Here is a 25178-nt window from a genome sequence, read left to right on the forward strand (position 1 = left end):
GAAAAACTGATTCTTACTAAAGCCTTCTGGGTCTTCTTCCCACATTGTCAGTTCTTCCTCAGTTAACAGAAAATAATGAGAGACTAATCTTCTACATATCTCTGTCAAAGTGGGATATGTAAAGAATGCCATCTTGATCTTATGTGCTTCTAAAGTTTCAGGACTGCTGTCTAGAAAACATAAAATTTCCAAGTTAATCATACAAACATTTTACCAAAATTGGATTATGTAACTAAATGAATTAAAAATATACCCTTGGGGGAAAAGAGCAAGTGGTGTACGGATTTTCATTTTTATCAAGGGCAAATTTCAAAGACAATTCTTATTTGCCCCCCACACACATCATCTTGTGGCCATCCTCTCACTACAGCCTGTACATTACCATGCTGTATTAACACACCACAGTGCAGTGACTTATATACATACATCTCTAAGATAATTTCTCATTCATCTTGTATATACACACACAAATGAATTCCGTGTCTAGAAGTAAACTCACTTCATATCAAGTCAGAGAAAAATTTTAATTGTGCAAATAAGTACAACATTAACTGCAATGGTTACTGGAGTAATTAATCCTAAACCGGCAGGCTTCAACTGCTCTTTGTGCTACAAAAGATAGTTACTAAGTGCATTATATGGCCTTTAAAGCTGGCACTCACATATTAAAGTCTCTAACACTCATCTCTATTTCATGTGCCAGCAACATTTTGTTTTTCAGACTTAAATAAGATTTCAAAAAAAAGCATAAAAATACCAATTATTTCACATATAAAATAAAGAAATAATAATCATTAAAAAAAAAAACTACCAGTAAGGCATTACCTTCAAAATTTTTGGATGGCTTATAAGCATAATTTTTTACAATCATCTTAATAAGATTCATGCATTGAACAATGAATCGCTCAAATGTAACGCCTTCACCAACTTCTGTAAATACATAGCTTACAGAAAATTCCAGTGATCTCTGAATTAGAGGAGTAAATGAAAACGGATGCTGATCCAAGAAGTCCAAAAGCTATAAAGAAAAAAAATTAAAGTGTATTTACCCCAAATTCATATAGGAATATAATTATCCATAAGTACATCTTATAACTTGCTAATATACATCTGTAAAGTTTTGAACCTTGGTCACAAGTCCACATACATGCAGTTTTGCACGTAATACACATGTAATTGATTTCTTTGGGTATATCATATAATGTGGATTATGTCAAATTACATCTCATGACAGGTATTTCTATTACTTCTACTAGAGGGTCCAAACAGACCCACTTCATAGTTAATTCAGTAAGAATGGGTAAATATGAAACAAAAATTCTAAGTATATAAAAGATAAGACTTTAAAAAGTAGTAAGAGGGACGCCTGGGTGGCTCAGTCAGTTAAACGTCCGACTTCGGCTCAGGTCATGATCTCACGGTCCGTGGGTTTGAGCCCCGCGTCGGGCTCTGTGCTGACAGGTCAGAGCCTGGAGTCTTTTTCAGATTCTGTGTCTCCCTCTTTCTCTGACCCTCCCCTGTTCATGCTCTCTGTCTCAAAAATAAATAAATGTTAAAAAATAAAAATAAAAAAAAAAAAGTAGTAAGAGCAAGAAATTAAAAAATTATCCTGCCTTTCCTGCATGAATTATATTTCGATTCAACTTATCAAATAAGTTGATGAGTCAGATCTCTTCTTCACAGAATTTCTGCTAATAAATGCAAATACAATAGAATGTCATCATTCTGTAATCCCTTACCAAAAAACAGATCTAGGCCATGATCATGAACAGCTTCTAAAATAATAGGGGAAAAGCTGCTGGGGAACTTTAAAGAGCTCCCTCATCATTTTAAACAACTCAACATTGTACCTCCTGATGTGATGCAATACAAGATATACACAGCACCACCCGTGGAGTATTCTTGCTGTCCTCGCCCTCCTCCATGAAATAAAGCTCAATATGATCAAGCCTCTACAAATTTACAAGAAATATTGGAGGAGGAGGGGTAGAGAGACAAAGGAACATGGTAAGTAACATATTACGATGCAAGAAGCCAAATTCAAAACATGAAAATCCTACAAGGAAATTACCTATTACCTCAACAAATAGCAACGAAAAAAAAAAAAATGGAAAGAGAACTTGGACACTATCAAATCCTGATTCAAACAAAAGAACTATAAAAATTTTGAGAAAAACCAAAATAATGACTAAATATTTAGATGATAACAAAAAGTCACTCCTACTTCTTACATTGTGTTAGATTCTTTTTTTAAACCCCTTATCACTTAAAGACAAATATTCAAGAATTTACAGATAATACTAATATGGTATCTGAGATCTGCTTTTAAGAAACCAGCAAGGAGGGGAGAGAGAAGTATAGAAATAAAACAGTTCATAATTCCTGAAGCTAAGTGATGACTTCATGGGGACTCAAAGTCACTCAATTCTACTTGGAGGTATGTTTGAAAGTTCCAATTTTTAAAGTTTTAATCAAGTCAGAGATTATAAATATGAAAACTTTATAAATAAAATTATTCATCAACACCACACAGCCCCACTAATCACATGATGTCATTTTACTTTGCTTTGTATTTTTTTAACTTAAAATACCTGAGTCAATTTTATACTGGATCTTGGAAGATTAGGTGGACTTTTGCTGTTGAGGCTAGTTAGAACATAACTTGGAAACAAGGAGAACTGAAACCAAAGGTAACTGCTACTTAACCACAGCAATAAGAACAGCTCATTTCTACTTTTTTTCTCCCCTCCCAGGGAACAGACAACAGGCTACAAATTTACATACTGCTGTCTTCAACAACCTGTTTTAGTTCAATGCAGTTCTCAAACCAGGTCTTCCTGATTGCTACAACCCAACTATATATACTTCTCCCAACCATCCTCAGCCCAAAATTTCAGAAACATCAGTTTCTATAAAATTTAGTTTTATCAGAAATTTAGACACATTGCCTAGCACAGTGTACTCATATAATTCTATTCAAAAGGTGTTTGATATTAATGATGACAATGTCTTTATGAATATAATAACTTCCTGATAATATACTGCCTGCTATATATGATCTATTTCCTGATTAGCTACACTGTTATCTTCTTTATCTCTGCTTTCATCCAGTAGGCTTGAGAATAATAAGCTTCAGAAGACTCAACCTCTCTACTATTTATTAGGTTTGTGGTTTTATTATTTTTTTTCATCAAAGTGACTTATACTGATATAGCATATAAAACTTAATTATTACATTCATTCTAAATACTTAGGGGCGCCTGGGTGGCTTGGTCGGTTAAGCATCTGACTTTGGCTCAGGTCATGATCTCACGGTCCGTGAGTTCCAGCCCCGCATCGGGCTCTGTGCTGACGGCTCAGAGCCTGGAGCCTGTTTCAGATTCTGTGTCTCCCTCTCTCTCTGCCCCTCCCCTGTTCATGCTCTCTCTCTGTCTCAAAAATAAATAAACGTTAAAAAAAAAATTAAAAAAAAAAATAATAAATACTTCAAGATACCATTTTTTTAGCTTTGCTGTAGTCAGAAAATAAGGTACTTTACACTAAAGTGAGAATGCATGCTTATGTCATTTTCCTTATCAAATCTGAGTTATGTATATTTTATGTAAGAAAACATACTTAAGGTAAAAAGAAAACTTACCACTTTAGTAAAAAGAATGATGGTCTTTTCCAGTCTGTCTCTACATACATTATCTGTACCTATACTTCTACCTGTTAAAAATACAATCCAAATACTAGTACAAGTTTATAATACTCCATAAATTCACAATCAAAACAATGGCAAAACTTGCTGGAAAAATACGGTCAGGCATGTTTTCACCTATTTTGCATTATAAATCCTGTACTGTGCTTTCCCAACTCTAAAAAATTAATCATAAAACTAAAGTTCTTAAAAAGCATTACCAATATTTATAGTTTTCACACACAGTAATTTGTAGTGCCATGTTCACAAAATTAATCCTAAAATACAAACTAAGTCCGTGTTAAAGGAAAAGGATAGTAGCAATTTTAATCTGTGAATAGCTTATCATATTCTCAAAATTTAAATTAGTTATAGTTGAAATATTTTTCAAGCAAAGTAAAAACGAAGTACTGAAAGATTAAAATACTCATTATTTTTCCTAGATCTTCTGACAATTTTCTTTGGAAAATTTGCCTAGCATAATTAATTTTGTACATTCAGAACACTGTCCACTAGCCCATTAACTGCTCTATAAACAAATTCTTTCTATTCATCTCATCATTTACGTTAGTCTCTCCTGGGAAGACTCCTACTCTTCCCTCTGCATCTCCACAAGGTAACCAAAGAAAATGACTTTTATTAAAATGAATTACTTTATGTAAGTTGTCTTAATCATCTTCGCATGCACAATACCCAGAACAGTGTCTAGAAATAGACTCAACAATGCTTTTACTGAGAATTACTGACATCAAATAATCAACAACTCCCTAAAAGTGAGTACACTAAAGTATCTTCTCAGAGTATTAAATCTTCAAATACATACATATATACAGGATGTACACATGTGTATGTGGGCATGCAAGCACATGGGTGTGTATTTTGTGTCTGTAGGTGTGTTTATCCTCAACAAAGGTGTTCACAACCACAAGGAGGAGAAAAGGTTAACAATAAGACCACAGTATAACACAACACAAATATAGATGTTAAATTCTCTTGTGTGGGGTAGTGAATTAGAGAGGGTCCTAAAGAGAAGCCAATGAAAATTCTGAACCAGAGATCTGCAAAATTAAAGTACCCCTTAAGGTAGTAATTTATATAATACATATATGTAAAATGTACTGAAAGAAACAAAACTGGGTGACTCACTCAGTTTAGCGTCTAACTTCAGTTCAGGTCATTATGAGGCAGTTTGTGAGTCTGAGCCCCATATTGAACTCAATGCTGTTAGCACGGAGCCCACTTCAGATCCTCTGTCCTGCTCTCTCTGCCCCTCCCCAGCTCACACTCACTCACTCCCTCTCAAAAATAAATGAACATTAAGAAAAAATTAAAAAAAAAAAAAAAGAATCTATACAAAGTCTAAACAGCATGTGGCAGAGGAGCTACATTTAATAAGTATTTGTTAAATATATGACTGTTGTACATGTTTGCATGGAAAAGAGCAATAGCAGTAAAAGCATCTACAAAGAATGGACACAAAACAGAATTTTAAAAAGTTTCCTCAATACTCAGGACAAGACAGATGTATCAAGACAAAGATGAGCTCCAATTTAACTTCAGAGAATTAACCATCAAGACACAAGATTTTAGCCTCTCTCCAGATTTCTTAGCGCAGAGCAGAAGCAATCCATGAATAAAGATTCTACAAGTAAAATCTACTGTCAAAGAAGTACTTACTGCATTCCAGAAATTGTTTCAGACGGTCAAATATTCCATGTAAAAAACCCTAGGAAAGATTTTTTTAATGTCTCAATTTATCATCGTAAACATCTCCCTTATACTTTTTACAAGACTATTAAGATTTATATCATTTTAATAAGTTAAAATTATATAAAGTAAAAAACATTCTATTACTATAAACAAACCTTTCAAAGAAAATAGAACATTTCATCTCCCAAAGTCTCATTTCAGTTACCTAAATCACTTTACAATAAAACATTATTTATTATTTTATTTCTAAGTAATCTCTATTCTCCTGTTTTTCCATCTTCACAGTTCATATAATCTCGACATACTGTTTGTGTAATATGTGCCTCCTCCCACTACAATGTTCACTCTCTGAGAACTGGAACTTGTCTGTGTTTATTGCTCTTCCCCAGAAACCAGAAGCAGTATTCAGGAACAGTAAGTACGCAGTATGTGGATAAATGGTACCAATTACTGAAAGGAGAGGTTCTGAAGTTCAAGTATTAAATATTATACTTAATATATAAATTATAAATTAAATATAATTATATAATAATTAAATATATTAGCTTTCAGATATAAGACAAGTATCACCATTTGTCATCTGGTAAAAATCTAAACAACCCTTATTTGTTAATAGGTATTTAAGAAATATTATAAAAATTTTACAGATATAAAGGGATAGTAAAAAACAACTTCATTAAAATTTTTAAGGGGCGCCCAGGTGGTTCAGTCGATTAAGCAACTGACTTCAGCTCAGGTCATGATCTCGCAGACTAAGAGTTGGGAGCCCCACGTAGGGTTCTGTGCTGACAGCCTGGAGCCTGCTTCAGATTCTATGTCTCCCTCTCCCTATGCCCCCCTCTCCTGCCCAACTATCTCAAAAATGAATAAACAGGTTTTTTTTTTTAATTTTTAAGAATTTAAAAATCTCAGACTTTCTGGCTCCATAGATTTTGGTGTATAAACATCATACAAGATGTCACATGTTCTTTCAACAAACAGGATGGTCCACCTTTTTGTCACAAAATAACCACATGATAAAGGCCTTAATTACAAATGACTAGAATAGAATGTTATTTCCTCTTTGTTCTTAGAGATACATTCTTCATTCATTCATTCTTCAGTTTGAGACCATTTAACTAGGATATCATCATCTGAAGACTGAGAAAGAGATTTCACTTGGAGAATTTCACCATCACACTTAGGGTCTAGAATGCTGCTCTCAGTCTGTCTGAAAGCATCCATCTTCTGACTCATGTAAAAATTATGAAACCTCTTTCTCTTGTCAATTTTCTTCTCTGCCACGTGGACAGGAAATGAATTTTGAATTCTCAGTGTGTTACACAAAAGCTGAAGGTACAATAAAAAGACAGTGCTTCCAGTCTTCTTTTATTCCTTCTTGAAAGATGGAATGCAATGCACAACACAGTAAGAAAACTACAGGATGACAATTTCACTACCGCTTCATCCTCTGGCAATTTCATCATTCTTCCACTTTCACAGTATTTCAATCTTTTTAACCACAATTGAGAATAATTGAAAAATATTAGGCAAAAAATAATAATAAATCCTAAGATGATAAAAGAGCAAAAGGTTTCATTATAGGAAGAATAAGATCATCGAGATTCCATACACATTTTAAATTTATACAGTAGTCCAATGGTCCCTTAAAGTAATGACAACATAGAAGGAATTTTATTCTATTACTTTTAAATAAAATTAGTTTATCAATAGGGGTACTCCGAAGAAAGTAGAAAACTATAAAAGCCATCAATTTTAGTAAGCTGAAGAAGAGAAAGAGGAATTTACAAAATCAGAGAGAGCTGACTAATTTGTAGTACAAATAAGTTTATGATTTATTCTGTTTATATAATAACAGAATAAGAACTCAAGTTAATCATTAAATGGTAATTTACAGAGTGCTTTAATTAGCTGAAACTAGTTACAAAAATCATTACCTCTATTACTCCCCACAACATTCAGTAAGGTAGGTAGTATATTTCATTTCCATATTACAAAAGAAGAAAGGGAGTACCAGGTAAGATAAGAAAATAGCTGGAGGCCATGCTAACCAGGAAAAGGCCAAGTCAAAATTCAAATCCAAGTTTATCTGCCTCCAGAAATCAAAATCTCACCACTATCATACAGTGCTTCTAAAGCATCTTTTAAGTTCCATCTGATTTTTAAGATGTTTATGTTCCATCTTATTTTTAAGATGTTTATGTTATTTGAAAAACCATCCTTAACTTGTTAAAATTCTATCTTGTTTCCAACTACTCAGTATAACCTTAACTGCTACAAGACAACATTTATAACAGAGTGAAAGTTGATACAGTTTCAGCAGACAGAAGAAAGACTCCTAAGAGAAAGCCAAAAGGCTCACAAAACACTGATAGTTTTCAATGAAAACCACTATTCCAATTTATGGTAATGTGATTCAAATCAACAATTCATTTTTACTAAAAAACAAAAAGAACCCTGATGAAATCATCAATATTTTGGTTAACATAATTTTATGACACTCAGAATATTACATACAAAAATAATTACTGAGCCATGTGACCTAATGTTTCTACTATATAATATATTCACTCATTTTAAAAATAACTATTGAGTTTTATTACTGGCAGAGACTGTTCCAAGCTCTGGGATGAACAGTGAGTGAAATATATATGTACACATACGCATATCCATCCAAGTGTTCATTCCAGCATCATTTACCAACAATTAAAAACTGGAAACAACCTACATATCCACCAACAGATAAGTGGGCAAGTAATTTACAGGAATCCTATATTAATGTTATAATTTAAAGAAAAAATTTGCTCGCTGACAGTAAATGCATGGATTTACCAAAGAATCATTAAAAACATAACATATAATATTACTGACATAAGAAAACTATCATACTAAGTGTAGGAAAAAGCAAGTGAAGAAACAGCATATGGGTACCTTTTACAGAATACTGAGGAAGAGAGAAAAGCATAAAATGTCTTAACGTATACTTACAAATTTTACCAAGATCTCTGATAGCAAGTTTTCAAATGATTATTTCCTTACTTTTTAACTTTAAAAAAAGCATGTAAACCCTTTTACAGAACAAAATAGCACACTGAATGATTCAAATTACCAGCTTTTAAATTCTTTTAACGGTAAAATCATTACTGCAATCTAAATCTGACATACAAAACATACTAAAGATTTAAAACAAACAAGTAACTCGAGTCAAATAGAGTAGGTCAGACCCAAAGACCAATTCGATGTACTTTTTTCAAACTTCCTGTTCAGTACCCCCAAAGCAATCCACAGAAAGCAACATTTTAGCGAACATGAACTTTCCTGAGAAAACTAACATAGATCTGGGTAAATATATAATATAGTATCATTTTGTTTTGGGATAAACATATACAGCTATATATTTTTGTATACAGAAAAAGCAGATGATGCTATACCAACCATGAATATAATCACAAATGTTGGGCTTATCAAGAGGGCTTTCCCTTCTTGGATATATTTTTCAGTTGACTGCAAAGAGCACGGATGTATGTTATGATTGAAGAAAAAAACTCATTTTAAATATATAACATCAGATGAAGAGAAATATCAAGGATATAAATATCCACAATGGAACTGGAAATTTGTTAATAGCATTCAAATTCAAGAGGTTCACCCAAATTCAAATTGAAATGAACACTCTCAATGTATCATCATGGCCCTTGAGAACTGTCCTAGGCCTATTTCCTTCTCTTTACAAAGGAGCTGCTTTGATATACTGAAAAAAGGCCACAAGTCAAAAAAGGTATAGTGTAACATATACAAATGGTAAACGGTCACTTTATAAAAACTTACAAATCAATGCCAAGTAAAAAGAATAAGCTTTAAAATACTGAGGAAAATACCAAGCACTTTCCCAAAGCCACAATCAGCAACTTCTTTCACTTACCATCACCTCCATATTCTTATGAGGTTCCACAAATCCATTAACAGTTAATTTACGCAGCACTGAAAAGTAAAATTGAGCTTTACTGCATCTGATTTTCTCACATTTTATCCTATTAAAATCATAATCATAATAAAGACTCAGAATCACAAAGCCTCATTAAGACTGGGGGTTAATCTAACTTAATCCTTTCATATAATAGATAAAGAAAAGTAATCCCTGGTCACTGGTTCATTTCCAGGTAGGCAAGCTGGAATGACAGCCAAGTTTTTTTTAACTCAAAAGCTGAGTTCTTCTCACTTATCTTAACTACTTAAGTTTCTAAAACTATATTGCAACATTTAACTTCTCTAATTATAAGTATTTCTCACCTGAAATAACCCCTAGAGGTTGAAACTGAGATGGTCATCTCTATTCCGCAACCTTGAAAATAGGTCTCAACAGTGACCAAAATGCTTCATTTAGTTTTAGGCTACATTAATGAAAATACCGTATCACCTAAAAGGGATATAAAAACTCAACTATTTCTAAATCCGGAATAGACTACAGTGCTCAAGTATAAGCATCACATTTTATGTGTAACTGGTGTACACAAGGAGACGAGCAGGATAAACAAATGGAAGTCAGATCTAGATTTAAAAAGCTAGCTCCAAGGTCTACCACTACATTCTTTTGAACAACTTTTCTAGATCTCACATTGCTCGTCTGTAAACTGGTTAACAAGTCCTACTTCACAGCGTTATTAAAGGATTCAAGAGTAAAACACTCAGCACAAATCAGTAACACAAAATGATGGCAGCATGAGACTACAAAATTCTAAGCCACATCATTTTAGGAAAACACAGACACCACCGTGATCTTTACAACTCAGAGTTAGTGTTCATGAGGTGCAGCCTAAAGGCAGTATATTAAAAATAGGTTTAGAATTCAACTTTCTATAGAATCATCAGTTTCACACATCCAATTATATACAACTCAAAAGTTACATCATCACAAAAGGAGAAAATAGAATTCATAATGAGTCCCTTATTCTGCATTCACTCGTTCCCACAAAAGAACTTGGTCCACATCACCTGAGAAGGTCCTCTCTTCTCCAGTCATCACCTCGTTAACTTCTATTTACCCTAGGATGATTCTTTCTCAAGGAAGTCCTTTCTGACCATGTTGCCAGTTATCATGACATTGTAAGACCACTGTCGCGAGTGACTTTACATGTATTTGTATGACCATTTTATTATGCCTGTCTACCCAGTGTCAAACACCTAATTTATTTATTGAATGAAATAATGAATATATGCATGTCTAAAAGATACTAAATGCACACAGGTATAAATTCAGATTATATATAACAAAAACTGTAGTCTTAAGCATTGCTCAAGGCACAGAAATTTACAGCTAGGCAGAACAAATATTTTAAAGGAAAATACTATGGGATTGTAACAGGTTAGGATACCTTAAAAAGGCTGAGGTGTATATCTAAGACCCTGAGATAGGGAAGTAATGAAAAGCTAAAAAGCAGGCTAATGGAGAGTAGGGCTGCATCCCTTTTGTCAGGAAGTACACTTTGAAATCACTAAGGCAAGAAAATCAACTGAAAGCACTCATGAAAATTCCTTAATCATCAAACACAAAACTGACACAAGTTTTGTATTTATGACCTTATACCAGTTTCTCTAGTTCTTTCTGGATAAATGTTTCTCTCTAGACCCTTTTAATTTCTTCTCCAGAATGGTCACAAAACCATCTCCACTCACTTGTGTAATGAACCACCAGTACAATGAACTGTATTTGTCAATAGTCCCTTAAAATAGTCCCACTTTTGTCTACAAAGTTCACCAGAATGTGCCGACAACCTGAAGTCTGTACATCCACTGTCTAGTTAACATACGTGATGCAGGAGAACAGTACCAAGAGTGTACAACAGCATCCTAAGGTACTAAGGGAGTAGGATAAAAGGGTTTACAAGTAAAGCAAAAGGATTCGAAATGAGCCACAGTAAGAGAACTAAAGGCAGCCTGAGATCAAACTGAAAGAAGAGCTCAAACTAAAAGAGCGTAAGCAGAAGACGAGAGACTGGAAGACAGATAAAGAGCCAAAACAGTGTTTTACCAAGGAAAAGAATCTCAGAATACCTTCATCAAGATAAATAGTTCAGGGCAAGTAAAATGAAGATTTATGCTAAGAGAATACCTACAAGCAAAGCACAGGATAACCGAGGATAACTGATGACACACGGTCAAGCACCATTGAAAACCCAGGTGGGCCTGAGATCAAACAAGAAAGACAGAAGCTGAGTTCTCAGGGCAGAGCTGGGACATAGCATTCAACTAATGCTTGAAGTTTAGTAAAGTTAACATGACAATGATAAGGGCAGAACGGGTTTCTACCCAGAAAGAGAAGTTTAAAGCAGAAGCAAAAAGAAGTACAATTATTTGAAAGGTATGTGTCCAGAGCCATGAGACCTCAGTAATGTGAATATAATAGAAAACTATCCCACACTTTTACAAATTAGAGAGAAAGCTATTCTCACAAAAGAAAAACCAACCACAAATAACACCTTGTCTGTGAGGGAGAGATTAACCCCTCATTCTCCCAGGGCAAATGAGAGCAGAAAATCCACCAGAGGAACTATTTGGTGACTCTTCTGAGATAGGTCATTTCCGAAATGAACATGTCAAATTGAACAGTACCTTTCAATGACAGCAGAGTTCGTTCTAATGAACTTAGAACTGCAGCTTCATTCCCAGAAGAAACTTGTTGAAGGAATGTGTCTGTATGGTGATTCCACAGAGAGCAGGCAAAATTATAAATTCCAGAAGCTAACTGCAAAGAAATATCAACAAATTCACAAAAAATATTGATTTCAGTAACCAATTAGCTCTATATAGTAATACATTTCAGTTTTAACCCTGAACACACATTTTCAGTAAGATGTGAAACAGTTAAGTCACTTATCACATTTCAAACTGTATTAAGCCAAACACACAGCAGCAAGGACCATTTGCTGGCTGCTGGTATGAACACACATACACACACCTTAACAGACTCGTTCTTCTCAAACCACTAGTCTCATGCCTGCATTGCAGCCTGACATTTTCTTTTTTTCTGGCTGGCTCGGTTGGAAGAGCATGCGACTCTGATCTCAGGGCCATGAGTTCAAGCCCCACAATGGGTATCCAGATTAGTTAAATAATTTAAAAAAAACTTTATAACACTGACAGACTATCAGTGAGAACAGCAGATAAAACAATATACTAAGAAATAGAAAAGATTTCGGTGTCCTGCCAGTTCTACCCATGTGGTTTGGGGGCATTTAAAAGCCAGGAACATACAAGCCACAATGCTTATCATGCTGCTTTCTGATTTTGTACTGGTATTTAAAACATCTGACTCACACTGGGATGCAGTTGGCCTCTGCCTCCCAAGTTGAGGCAGAACCATTTCTAATGGCATCCTGTATTATTTTTTTTCCAGAAGGTCTAAGAGTAATCCAACTGAGTCTACATGGACATTTACTTTAAACAAAAATGAGATGAAAGTACTTATGACTAGTTATCACTAGCACACTTCGGAAAAGTTTTTCTCAATCCAGACAAGTCTATCATTTCCACTCAATACTGGATTTGTGATAAGATTAGGCATCAGAAACCAGTCAGGAATGCAATCCTGCAAACAAAATAATACTTCCATGAAAAAAACAAATTCCGTTTCTGTTATTTTAATTCAGTAATTTTTTTGTTTTATTTATTTATTTTTGGAGAGCGAGCGAGCATGTGGGCATGCAAGCAGGGGAGGGGCAGAAAGAGGAGAGACAGAATCCCAAGCAGGCTCCACCCTAAGCACAGAGCACAACATGGGGCTTGATCCACAACCCTGAGATCACGATCTGAGCTGTTGAGAGTTGGACACTTAACCAAGTGAGCCACCCAGGTGCCCCTTAATTCAGTCATTTTAATGACTTGCGTGTGCTTACAGGTATAGGCAAAGAGCTCTGTCAAATCTCCCTAGTGATTTTGCATGTACCAACAAAGGCCACACAAAGGCTTGAACCCCAAAGAGGATTATCAGCACAACATATTACAATCCTCCTGAAAAACAAGAAATGGAAGGCTTATAAGGAACTGCTACAAGAGCATCTCCTGCTCACCTCCCTATCTCCTCAGTTAAGCTGTCATAAAACAGCTTCTCACCTCCTAGGTTCTGGTAAGATGTAAAGTTTTCTAACCCATTTCTCTCAAACACAGCTGTAGAAAATGAAACCAGTTATGGTCTAGAACTGGCTCCTCAGCAATGGTGCATCCCACAATTTGCACCTGAGTCATTCGCCCATATTGCTTTGGTCATTCTTTTTGGTGTGTATCAAAAGCCACAGGGAGTTGGTGGTACCAATCTCTGACTCCTTTTCTCTAAGTAACAAACTGACTGAATCTAAAAGAGGTCCTATCTTCACCAACTGATCAGTCAGGGCTAGCAGTTGGCCCACCCTTGCCTTGTGTACATGCTCGACAACAGGTACGACAACTACTTATTAAGTAACTTCAACATATTCTCAAGTAATCAAAATATTTAATCCCAATATTTCTTGATCGCCAAAATACAGTAGTGATAATTACCTCACCATATTACAGCACAAGCAGCAGTATCATAAAAAATTAAGGATCTGGGGTGCCTGGGTGGCTCAGTCGGTTGAGCGTCCGACTTCGGCTCAGGTCATGATCTCACGGTCCGTGAGTTCGAGCCCCGCATCAGGCTCTGTGCTGACCGCTCAGAGCCTGGAGCCTGTTTCAGATTCTGTGTCTCCCTCTCTCTCTGCCCCTCCCCCGTTCATGCTCTGTCTCTCTCTGTCTCAAAAATAAATAAACGTTAAAAAAAAATTAAAAAAAAAATTAAGGATCTAAAACTGACATCATCTCATGAAACACTGCTATGACAGAGAAGTAAATAATCAGAAGGGATATAAGCTGAAAACCAAAATCAAAAATTTGTAAGATTTTCTAACTATAATGAACTTCAGTATTTTTCTTAGTAAATCGAATCCTTTCTGAAAACATGAGGCTAAAATATATGCCTAAGAATCAGAAAATACATCTTTTTGATTTTTATTACACTTGCTGTGTAATTGTAAGTTAGAGCATCATATACTTTTCCAAACATATAAATCATCAAAGTATTTATCTGCCAGAATAAAGTGAAAGAAAACAAAGAGATTTAGAGATAGGAAAAGGGTAGGAATTGTACATAGATCTGAAAGTAAAGCTTTAAGGTAAATTTCTTATGGTAGCAAATATTTCAACCAGGTTAACTGAAGTCTATAGCCTTGTCTATAATTTTTACATCCGTTTTATACTCTCTTTAGTAAATAAAATCTAACGGGTGCCTTTCCCAAATTCCAAATACGAAAACAGTAGCATTCTAAACCAACCTCTTGCTTACAAATTATTTTCTAGTCTCCTTCACATCTCTATTTTTCTTGTTTGTTTAACATTTATTTATTTTTGAGAGAGAGAGACAAAGCATGAGTGGGGAAGGGGCACAGAGAGAGGGAGACACAGCTGGCTGGCTCCAGATGCTGTGTCTCCCTATCTGTTCCTCCCCTGCTCAGACTGCCTCTTTCCCTCCCCAAAATAGGGATTAAAACAAAAAAAATGTTTAATGTGCAGGACTGTCTATACAAAAAAAATTTTCTATCACTGTTATGTGAAGTCACTTGAACTCTTTTCTGTTTCATAAAAAACAAGTATTTATGCAGATCATGTTAACTATATGATAAAAATAACAAAGCTAACATTATAACTTAGACATTCAGACATTTCAACATTCAGACATTTACTGAACCCTACTCTGCACTAGGCAATGCTCTTGGTTTACCTTCATCACCTTATTTAACCATCAACTCCTACAAAGTAGGTATTATCCCCATTTTACAATAAGAAAACTGAGGTACAAAAAGATGAAGTAAACTTGCACAAGAGCAAAGAGCATAAATAATTAAGAGGAAGAGGAAGGAATGAAACCAAAGAAGGTGCTCAGAGCTTATTACCTTTTTAATAGCTATGTTCTAATATCTCTTGATACCCATATAGGCAGAGTCAATAGAGTATATCCTATTTTCCAAAAGTTATATAACAATTCAATAATGGTAGAATGTTATTGTCATAACAAAAAGGAAAAAAATCCCCAAATTCACTAAGATCAATAATGCTCTTAATATGGATACAATAAATTGTGTGAATCAGAATCTCACCTAAGGTTCTTCTACAAATCTCACCCTTTCTACACCACTCAACAGAAAAACATGTACTTTTGTTCCATTATTTACATGGAATACCTAATACAAACTGAACATTCTTCTTATATATTTTTTATATACATATAAAATTTGGAGCAAGTTCCATTCATTAATCCTAAGAGTCATGGGGCCTTCTAATTCTCAATGCCCTCCTCAAACAGTATATGCCAGACTCCAGAAAGAAAATAGTAAATGAACCATTCCCTAGTTCCTTAAAAATAAGCTTAAGCTTGAGCAAAAAAGTTGACCAAATGGAATCTGACACCAGCTCAAGAAAAAAATATATAACGAAAGGCACCTGGGTAGCTCAGTCATTTAAGTGTCCAACTCTTGATTTGGGTTCAGGTCATGATCTCAGTTCATGGGATCAAGCCCTGCATCAGGTTCTGTGATAACAGCAAGGAGCTGACTTGAGATCCTCTCTCCCTCTCTCTCTGCCCCTTCCTGGCTCAAACGCGTGCGCTGTCCCTCTCTCTCAAAATAAACAAACATATATCATATATATATGATAACCTGTCAGCCTAAACCATCAGCATATTTTCAAACTGTGACCCTATTCGAGAGGTCCACTGCTTGGGAGTGCATCAAATGGAACACAACCCAAGGAAGTGTTGAAAGTAATGAATTCTATATCACTTGTTACAAGTAAGAAGACAGGGAGATGGCTCTCAAAGAACTCGGTCCCTGTGGGGTTAGTGCAGGAAGCCTTTATTCAGTGTATCAAGGGCAGTGGCAGGGAGCTCCCATACGCACCTTGGTTCAAGTACACATGCACAGCATGTCGACATGCTTGCTAGTGCATATATCCCATGTTCAAAAAATGGGAGAAAACTCTGCCCATAGGAGAGCTTAGTATTATAATGAACTAAATGTAACTTCAGGACAACTCCGAAGGGCTTCTGTGCAGGTCCTCAGCTCCAACCCAGCTCAAACTGACTCATGTAAGGGGCTATCAGGGGAGATACACAAAGCAAGGAGCTCTCAGATCCAACACCCAGTTGGGAGTCTCCTTGGCTAGAACTGCTGGTTTGGCAAAACAGAACACATTTCTTCCCTGCTTTTGTTCCTTCCCCTCCTTCCTTCTACTGTTAACTTTTAGCCCTCTTTGAGTAACTTCTCCTTGCATCTTAGCTAGCAAAAACACGTCAGATTTATTTTTAAAGGTGTTTTATAAGAACAATAGCAAAATGGCATAACTATTTTACTGTTATAATTTTTTCAGGCACTACTTCTTATTACCAGGAGAATATCCCTTTACAGAATGCTACCACCTGCATATGCACAATGTAAATTACAATATACATACCAAACATAAAATCCTCCCCACTCACACCCAACACAAAAAACAAAATATACCACAGAACAACTGTGAATACTGAACCAAAGGTTCTCAATGTCAGAAAAGTAAACAAAAGGAAGTATTTCATCATGGTAGAATCAAAGTCATCCTAATAAAATTCTATGTTGCTCCATAAAATCATCCTCTTTTCCTTTTTTAAACATGTGTAAGAAAGTTGCGTAACTCAGAATATCCAAAGTTCTACCATTCTGCCTTAAGAAACTTTCAACAACGTTTGGAATTTGCATCCCCATTTCTAAAAAAACAATGCCATAAGGTTTTTAGATATTAAGGACACAGATCTTTATTTATTAATTCTTCCTTCTTTCTAGCCCTGAAAAGTTAATAGTATGAAAGTGCCCCTTTAAATCGTCATAAAATATGAAAAGCACCTAAGTAGCTTTGGCACACAGCGCGTATTGCTGAATGAAGCCATACAGCATTGAAGGCACAAATCAAGAAAAAACCAGTAGTATATGGGGAAAACTTTTAATCAATATTCTCCTTTGTCTTATGTTCCAGGTCTGGAGCTAAGCACGTGGTTAAGGGCATTAGGCATCTATCAAAGCTCTATTCAAGATTCTTTTTAACTAGCCTACAAAAAAAAAGGTCTCTACACAGAGATGGCTGAAATGAAGAGGCAGCAATGGCACTACCCTCTCAGCCCAACAGTAAAAGGACAAAGACAGATAATTAAGAAAGAGACCAAAAGAACTTGGGAAGAAACACTGTCAGCTATCCTACACACTCAAGCTTCTACCTGCTCCAGAAAACACCAACTGATGTATGCTTATAGAAGGCTCAGTGGGAAAAGGGGAAAAAATGAAGTAGGTGAAATAAAAAATATTTCTTCTACATTTTCTTCTCAAAAATACAGAGGCAGAAGGGAGACAATTCAGTAAGACAATATGAAAATAAGCTATTTAATGAAACATTTTAGGTACTGGTTTACAAGATCCATCAATACTTGCATTTTCTTTTCCTAAACCACAAGAAACAGCGCCACCCACTGGCTGCTGAGTGATTTTAACTGATAAGTCCCAAGACTTGATTCCTTGAATGTCAAAAGGGAACCATTACAGGACGTTTGATTTCTTCTGGCATTTAAAATATTCTTATGCTTGTTTACCCTCAAGACCACTGTTCTAACAACTTTCCCGCAAGAAAAATTAGCCTGAAAAACTTTAAAAATCAATGTCTTGTAATTAATCACCAATAGTGGGGCACAAAATATTACCCATAATCTAATAGTGGTAAAACCTGCTTAACCTCATTCTAATCAATAAGGTGTAAAATCAACAGATACATAATGTACAACATCCTGTAAGACATTTGAACGAAATCTTTTACCGAGTGGCATGGAAAAAAAAAAGGGGGAAGGAAATGAATATTATTCTAAATTAAAACACACTTAGGAGACAACCAAATGTATCCACCTCAGTCATTCTTCTGGCTCAAACCAACCACTTGTTAAACTATATTTGAGAACAATGTAGAAAATGTGCTGAAAGTATCAAATGGTATTAAATCACTATTTTTACTTTTCTTAGGTTGGTAAAAGTTAAATGATAATAAACAAAATAATCTTTTTACAGATGAATACTCAAGTATTTCATAATAAAATCTCATGAAATCTTTAAATTACTTTAAAATACCTTAGGATAAAAGTGATAAAACAAAAATGACACAATGCAAACTGCTACATCTTGGTGATGGGTACATGACAATTTATATTAAGTATTTCATAACAAGAAATTTTAAAAACACCTGTATGTTCTCAATGACAAAAAAGGTAGTTATTTTGGTAGTCATTTTTTCTTTAATATAAGGCTTAAATAAAAATTTGCTTCCATTTACTCATGATATAGATAGATAGATATATATATACATATATATATATATATATATATATATGTGTGTGTGTGTGTGTATATATATATATATATATATATATATATATATATATATATCTCAAATTACCAAAATGTTTCACAACATAAACTCTGGTGGGTACAAGATCTATCTACCTCAAAAACAATTTCCAATCGAACTGCCAATGTCTCAACTGATACCTATTCACTGTCACTGAAGGACATTCCTAAAGACCAGTAACACGTGTTACCTACATATCTTTTAGCAAACTCTCATTTTCCTTTTGTTCTCAAACACGCCACCGGTATAACTGAGGCCCACAAGGGTCGCTGTGACCCATCTTACAGATCCCTAAAGTCCTCTAATCCTAACACAGCCACAAACCTGTCTTCTGCCACTGGTGCCTACATGATGCTCTCATGTATCCAAAGTATCACAATTCGTTAGGAGTGAAGAAAAGGTGAAACTACCCTCCCTCCCCATTTGGGACCTTATCTTTGTTCACAGCTGTGTCTCAGGCATCCAATACAATGGATTTGTCAGATGGACAAAGCAAAGAACACTACTTCAAGAGCAACTTATAAAGACTTCAGCAATAAATTTTTTGAGTTTTTATTCTCCTTTTTACGAGCCCCTTTTCCTAGGAGTCAGGTAAGAGATTGTGTACTACAGAAAGGATAAGCACCATGCTATACTAAAATTCTCCCTGGAGCGCCTGGGTGGCTCAGTGTGTTAAGCTGCTGACTCCACTTCAGCTCAGGTCACAATCTGATCATGCATGAGTTTAAGTCCAGCATTGGGCTCTGCACTGTCAGGGCAAAGCCTACTTGGGATTCCCTCTCTCTGTCTCTCTCTGCCCCTCTCCTGCTCATTTTCTCCCTCTCTCCCCCTCACTCCTCAAAATATATAAAATAAAATTCTCCTGTTCAGTGTTCAGCACACAGTTTTTTGTTTTTTGTTTTGTTTTTGATCAAGCTAGTCCTGTTGAGTCTCTCCTCCCTTAAAAGTTCCCACCAAAAGGAGCACCTGGGTGCTCAGTCCTTTAAGCATTCAACTCTTGATTTCTGTTCAAGTCATTTCACAGTTCATGACCTTGAGTCTCAAGTTGGGCTCCATGCTGACAGCACAGAGCCTGCTTGGGATTCTCTCTCCCTCTCTCTTCCTGATCCTCCCCTGCTTGCACTCTCTCTCAAAAATGAATAAACTTAAAAAAAAAAAGTTCCCACCAATAGGTTCTTTCCCTCCCATTACTGTAACAATAGACAGAGACATAACATTCTCAAATCCTCACACAAGTTCATAGCAGCAGAAATGACCCTTTATAAAAGTTGGAGCCATTCTTTAAATAACATGTTTTTAAAAGCCAATATAAAATTTGGCAGAGCAAGAGACAAGATCTAGAATTAACATGGCATTTGGTGGGACAATTAAAATTACCCAAACAAAACTAAAAACAAGCTATTTCACCTATCCGAGGACTTAAAAACACAATAAGTAAATTTTACTACAGTATAATATCCTAAAGTGGCACCCAGGTAGTCTCACATTGGACATTCATAATTTCCACTGTTTGGAAATTTCCCCCAGGGATCACATCATGAAGTGAGAGGTTTCTAAGGACTAAGTGTGAAAGACTGTGACACTTGGCTGAGCATTCTTATACTAATCAATCCATCTCAAAGTAGTCACGTGGTTCCATTTTGTTAACTTATTTAGAAAACACAGTAACTCATCAAGAAGACTATTCTTTTTTATTTTCCTTCCAGAACAAACTTTTATTCCTTTCTCTTGCTTCAGCTTGTTTTTCACACTTTTTACGAGCATAGTTACTCATTTTCTTTTACTCTCACATTCATGGGATCAGTCAATTGTATACACATAGCATAAACACATACACAGTCATGTGATCTTCTCCTAACACAACATAGACCACAATTCTGAGGAAGCACTTTTTTAAAATTTTTTTTCAAGAACAGAATTTAGTGATTCATCGCTTACATATACCATCCAAGTGCTCATCCCAACAAGTGAGGGAAGACTATTCTGAAGTACAACTGACCTATGAACAACATGACAGGGCCAACTCCCACCGCCACACTCAGTCAAAATTTTATGAGTAACTTTTGACGTCCCCCCAAACCTAACTACTAACAGCCTATTGTTGGCCAGAAGCCTTATCAGCAACATGAACAGTTGAGTAACATGTGTATTTTGTACTTTATATGTATTATATACTACTCTTACAATAAATTAAGTTAGAAAAAAGAGAATGTTACTACGAAAGCCATAGGGAAAATACACTTATAAAACTTTACTGTAAAAATTTATCTGTATAAACAGATCCACACAATTCAAACCTGTGTTGTTGGAGAATCAACTATATTTGGTAACCCGGTTTCACCTCGTCTCAGTTCTGTTTTACCCTCATCATGAAAACAATACACACGCTGTTTAGTGGGAATTTATTTATCATTAACCCTTGAGTTTTTAAAAAGTCTAAGTTTTAGCTTTGACCACATAAACAACCTAAGAGAGTGTTTAGTTTTCTTCTGTAGCAGATTTTAATAGCCTACTAAATGACTTTTAAGAGTTTGTATATTAGGACTTTCCCAATGAACACCACAAGACTATCCATGTCTTTCATCTCCCTCAGTACTAGACGTATCTCTTGTACATGATAAGCAATCAATTATCTGTTCAATGACCCTTAAGCAGAAAAATTTTAAGATTAATTCCTAACTTCCAGCCTAGAAAGATTCCTAACAAAAACAAATTATGGAAAATGTCCTTTTTAGAGATTCATGCAGAAGTACTTTTCAATGGAAGGACAGGTCAGGATTTGCTCCAGCAAATTAAACTACTGGGGCACCTGGGTGGCTCAGTCAGCTGGGCATCCCAACTTTGGCTCTGGTCACGACCTCACGGTCCAAGCCCCACATCGGGCTCCATGATGACAGTGCAGAGCCTGCTTGGGACGAAACTAAGTGTACAAAGGTCTTGGCTTCTAGACCAAAACAGTGATTAAAAACACTAACATCTGTATTTAAATCAGGCTGTAACTCAGATTTTCATCTCAAAACTTTCATGGTGCTTATACAGATTAACCTAGAGTAATAGAGATAATAAATTCATAGAATTACACAACTTTAGAACTGAAAGGGTTTTAAAGAATCACCAAGTTTAAGTATCTTGCTCAAAATCCCAAAGCTGTTCAGTACAGAAAAGTATTCTACACTGGAAAACATTTCTTCTCACACCTGTTAACCTGTTCACTTATCTTCTAACAACAAGTACAATATATTGCTGCTTTCAAAAGATCTTTTCCTCTTTTTAAGTTTCGATTGCTTCCTTTACCACAGCATATAATTTTACAAGTTACACATCATGTCTACAAAATATTATTTGGTTAAAACATTTATAATTACATTAGAATAACTATTTGTACCTTAAGTTTCCTTGTTTTCATAGACTCCAGATTTTGATTTTAACAGTACTTTATATCAACATTTTTATATTCAAGTTTCTGTGAAAAGCATACTGTTTATAAAAAACAAAATCTTGTGTGTGTCAAATCAAGCTCAATTTTGTTACTGCAAAACAATTTTCTCTCAACTGCTGATTTTCTAATATGTCACCCCTGAAAAGAGCATAAATTATTTTAATGTGAAAGAAAAATAGAATATAGAAATTGTTGGCACACAAAGAGAAGCAGGCTGCACTTTTAAGTGCACACTGCAATACTGTGCTATAGCAACTAGCTCAGCTATGAGCTTACATTTTATTTATTGCTGTAGGAAACTAATTTAGTACATGAAGACCATCTTAGCATTATAGTAAAAGTATTATTAAAGAAAACTTTCCCACCTTTAGATTACCTAAATAACATTATTAACTAGCAAAGTTCCTTTTTTTCTTAAATTTTTTTTAATGTTTAATTATTTTTAAGAGAAAGAAAGAGCATGAATGCAGGAGGGGCAGAGAGAGGGAGACACAGAATCTGAAGCAGGCTCCAGGTTCTGAGCTGTCAGCACAGAACCCCCCTCCCCCCCCAACCCCGCACATGAGGCCCAAACTCACTCATGCTCCACGTTTCCAGGTTTGGCTACTTCAATCTAAATTGAAGGCGTTAAGCTGAATTTTTTTCCAGGTATCTTAAGTTTTTGCATATTTTCCCAAAACTCCTGCTCTTTTAAGTTTTGCACTATGCCACTTTGAAACCTAGAAGGTATGTAGAACAAGTCTCCTCTTCTATATATTCATTTAACATTTATTGAGCACCACCCACTCATATGCATTCTTCTGAACTTGACAGGAAGACTGTAACAATAAAGGTTTACATTCCTCTCTCATGAAACTCATAGTGTAGGGGATCTAAGAAAGATAAGTCAACAACTGAAAGTCAGCACTATGGAACTGATACTATGCTGAAAGTACACACAAGATGCTAGGTAGACCTATACTTTACTGCAAATACAGTAGAAACAGCCTCATACTACAAGTAAATGAGCCAAGAAAGTTGAAAGGGTGAGAAAGCTAAGTCAAACAGGCTATTCAGAATACAGCCTCTGATTAGGCACAATTTGTAAAATAAATGAGCATGACTTTAGGGGAAAAAAAATACAATTTGTAGAGACTGCTTAAGCTGAATATAAATTATACCTAAAACTAAAACAACACGTTATGAGAGTACAACTCGGGAAAGTTGAACTATGAATTGAGACTTTACAGAAGGGTACTCTTTGACAAAATAACTGTAACAATCTTTAGACACTTGATTTCGGAAAACAGCAAATATGAAAGTTAAGTGGAAAGGTGTAAGATGAGGATAAAGGTGAGAAAAATCAGCAAGAAATTCACAGAAAAACCTAAGAGGATAAACAGTCCAGCTTTTAAATCCTAGTCGGCTTTTGGGGCACCTGGGGGGCTCAGTTGGTTAAGTGTTCAACTCCTGATTTCAGCCCAGGTCACGATCTCATGGTTCATGGGATCTAGCGCTGCCTTGGGTTCTGCACAGACAGCACACAGCCTGCTTGGGATTCTCTTTCTCTCTCTCTGCCCATCCCCAAATAGTGTGTGTGTATGTGTGTGGGTGCACGCTCTCTCTCTCAAAATAAATGAAAATAAACTTTTTTAAAAAAATCCTAGTTGGCTATCAAGCAAAAGCAACAATGATCTAAAAAGCAATCTTCGGGGCGCCTGGGTGGCTCAGTCGGTTGAGAGTCCGACTTTGGCTCAGGTCATGATCTCACGGTCTGTGAGTTCGAGCCCCACGTCAGGCTCTGTGCTGACAGCTCAGAGCCTGGAGCCCATTTCAGATTCTGTGTCTCCCTCTCTCTCTGCCCCTCCCCTGTTCATGCTCTGTCTCTGTCTCAAAAATAAATAAACATTTTAAAAAAATTAAAAAAAAAAAAAAAAAAGCAATCTTCAACAAACGGAATTTCTCTTATATTCAACATCCTTGAATAAATCTAAGATTGGCTATTTAAAACCACTAGGTTAAAAGTAAAGAGAACCAGGGCACCTGGGTGGCTCAGTCTCTTAAGCATGTGACTTCAGCTCAGGTCATGATCTCTCAGTTTGGGAGTTCAAGCACCACATCGGGCTCTGTGCGGACAGCTTAGAGACAGGAGCCTGCTTCAGAATCTTTGCCTCTTTCTCTGCCCCCCCGCCTCAAAAATAAACAAACACTAAAAAAAAATTTTTTCTGAAAGAAAGTATAGGGAACCTAATGGAATTCTGGCTTAAACTTTGATGTACGTAGGAATCACCTGGGGAGCCTGTTAAAAATGCAGATTCCCAAATTATATGGTCAAAGTGAGGCTTACAAAAGGCAAAAATACTATGAGAGTCACCAGTGTTACAAGGTGCAGTCCAAAACAGGTTGAGCAGCATGAAAATCACTACTTTAGTAAGGTGAAAACAGTCAAATACAAAAATGTCAAAGTAAGTGAATGAAAAAAGCAAAGTCTTTTCAACAAATGGTGTTAAAACAACCAATAAAGGGCTCTCACCCACCAGTTATGTCAAACTCCCTCCCTATATCTGACCTACATCCATCAATTACCCAAGCAAGTCAAAATTTTAACTTTCTGAATTTCAGCTCTATCCCTCATAAATGCTCCCTTTTATCGCAGCTTCTTTTTCCCATGTGAACTTCAATACCCTCAAAACAGTCTCTGCCTTCAGACTGTTCTCTACCAACCAATACCCCGCTTCTGGCAACCTAGCCATCTTATGGGTCGCATCACTATCCAGTTTAAAATCTTTCAGATGTTATCTATTATTCTAAACTTTCTAAGGTCAAATGGAAAGAATTCATAATCTTTCGATACAATAGAGAAGTAAAATTACAAACATTTCTACACAAGTA

The 25178-nt window shown here is 35.7% G+C and overlaps 1 protein-coding gene and 1 long non-coding RNA gene across 2 annotated transcripts in view; one reads left to right on the forward strand and one right to left on the reverse strand.

Moving 5' to 3' along the window:
• IPO11 (importin 11) overlaps positions 1-25178 on the reverse strand; it is a 198499-nt gene that overhangs the window by 135013 nt on the left and 38308 nt on the right. Inside the window, exons 6-11 of the mRNA XM_060635693.3 lie at positions 11999-12131; positions 9312-9370; positions 5357-5405; positions 3638-3708; positions 826-1018; positions 18-170 (exon numbers count right to left, since the gene is read on the reverse strand). Of these exons, the coding sequence (XP_060491676.1) occupies positions 18-170; positions 826-1018; positions 3638-3708; positions 5357-5405; positions 9312-9370; positions 11999-12131 (658 nt within the window). The remainder of the gene's footprint in view (positions 1-17; positions 171-825; positions 1019-3637; positions 3709-5356; positions 5406-9311; positions 9371-11998; positions 12132-25178) is intronic.
• On the forward strand, positions 5586-17793 carry LOC132681340 (uncharacterized). Its single transcript, XR_009611010.3, has 2 exons — positions 5586-5803; positions 17459-17793. It is a non-coding gene; the product is annotated as an uncharacterized LOC132681340 (long non-coding RNA).

The sequence above is a fragment of the Panthera onca genome, chromosome A1, assembly GCF_046562875.1.
Source record: "Panthera onca isolate mPanOnc1 chromosome A1, mPanOnc1 haplotype 2, whole genome shotgun sequence".
NCBI lineage: Eukaryota > Metazoa > Chordata > Mammalia > Carnivora > Felidae > Panthera > Panthera onca.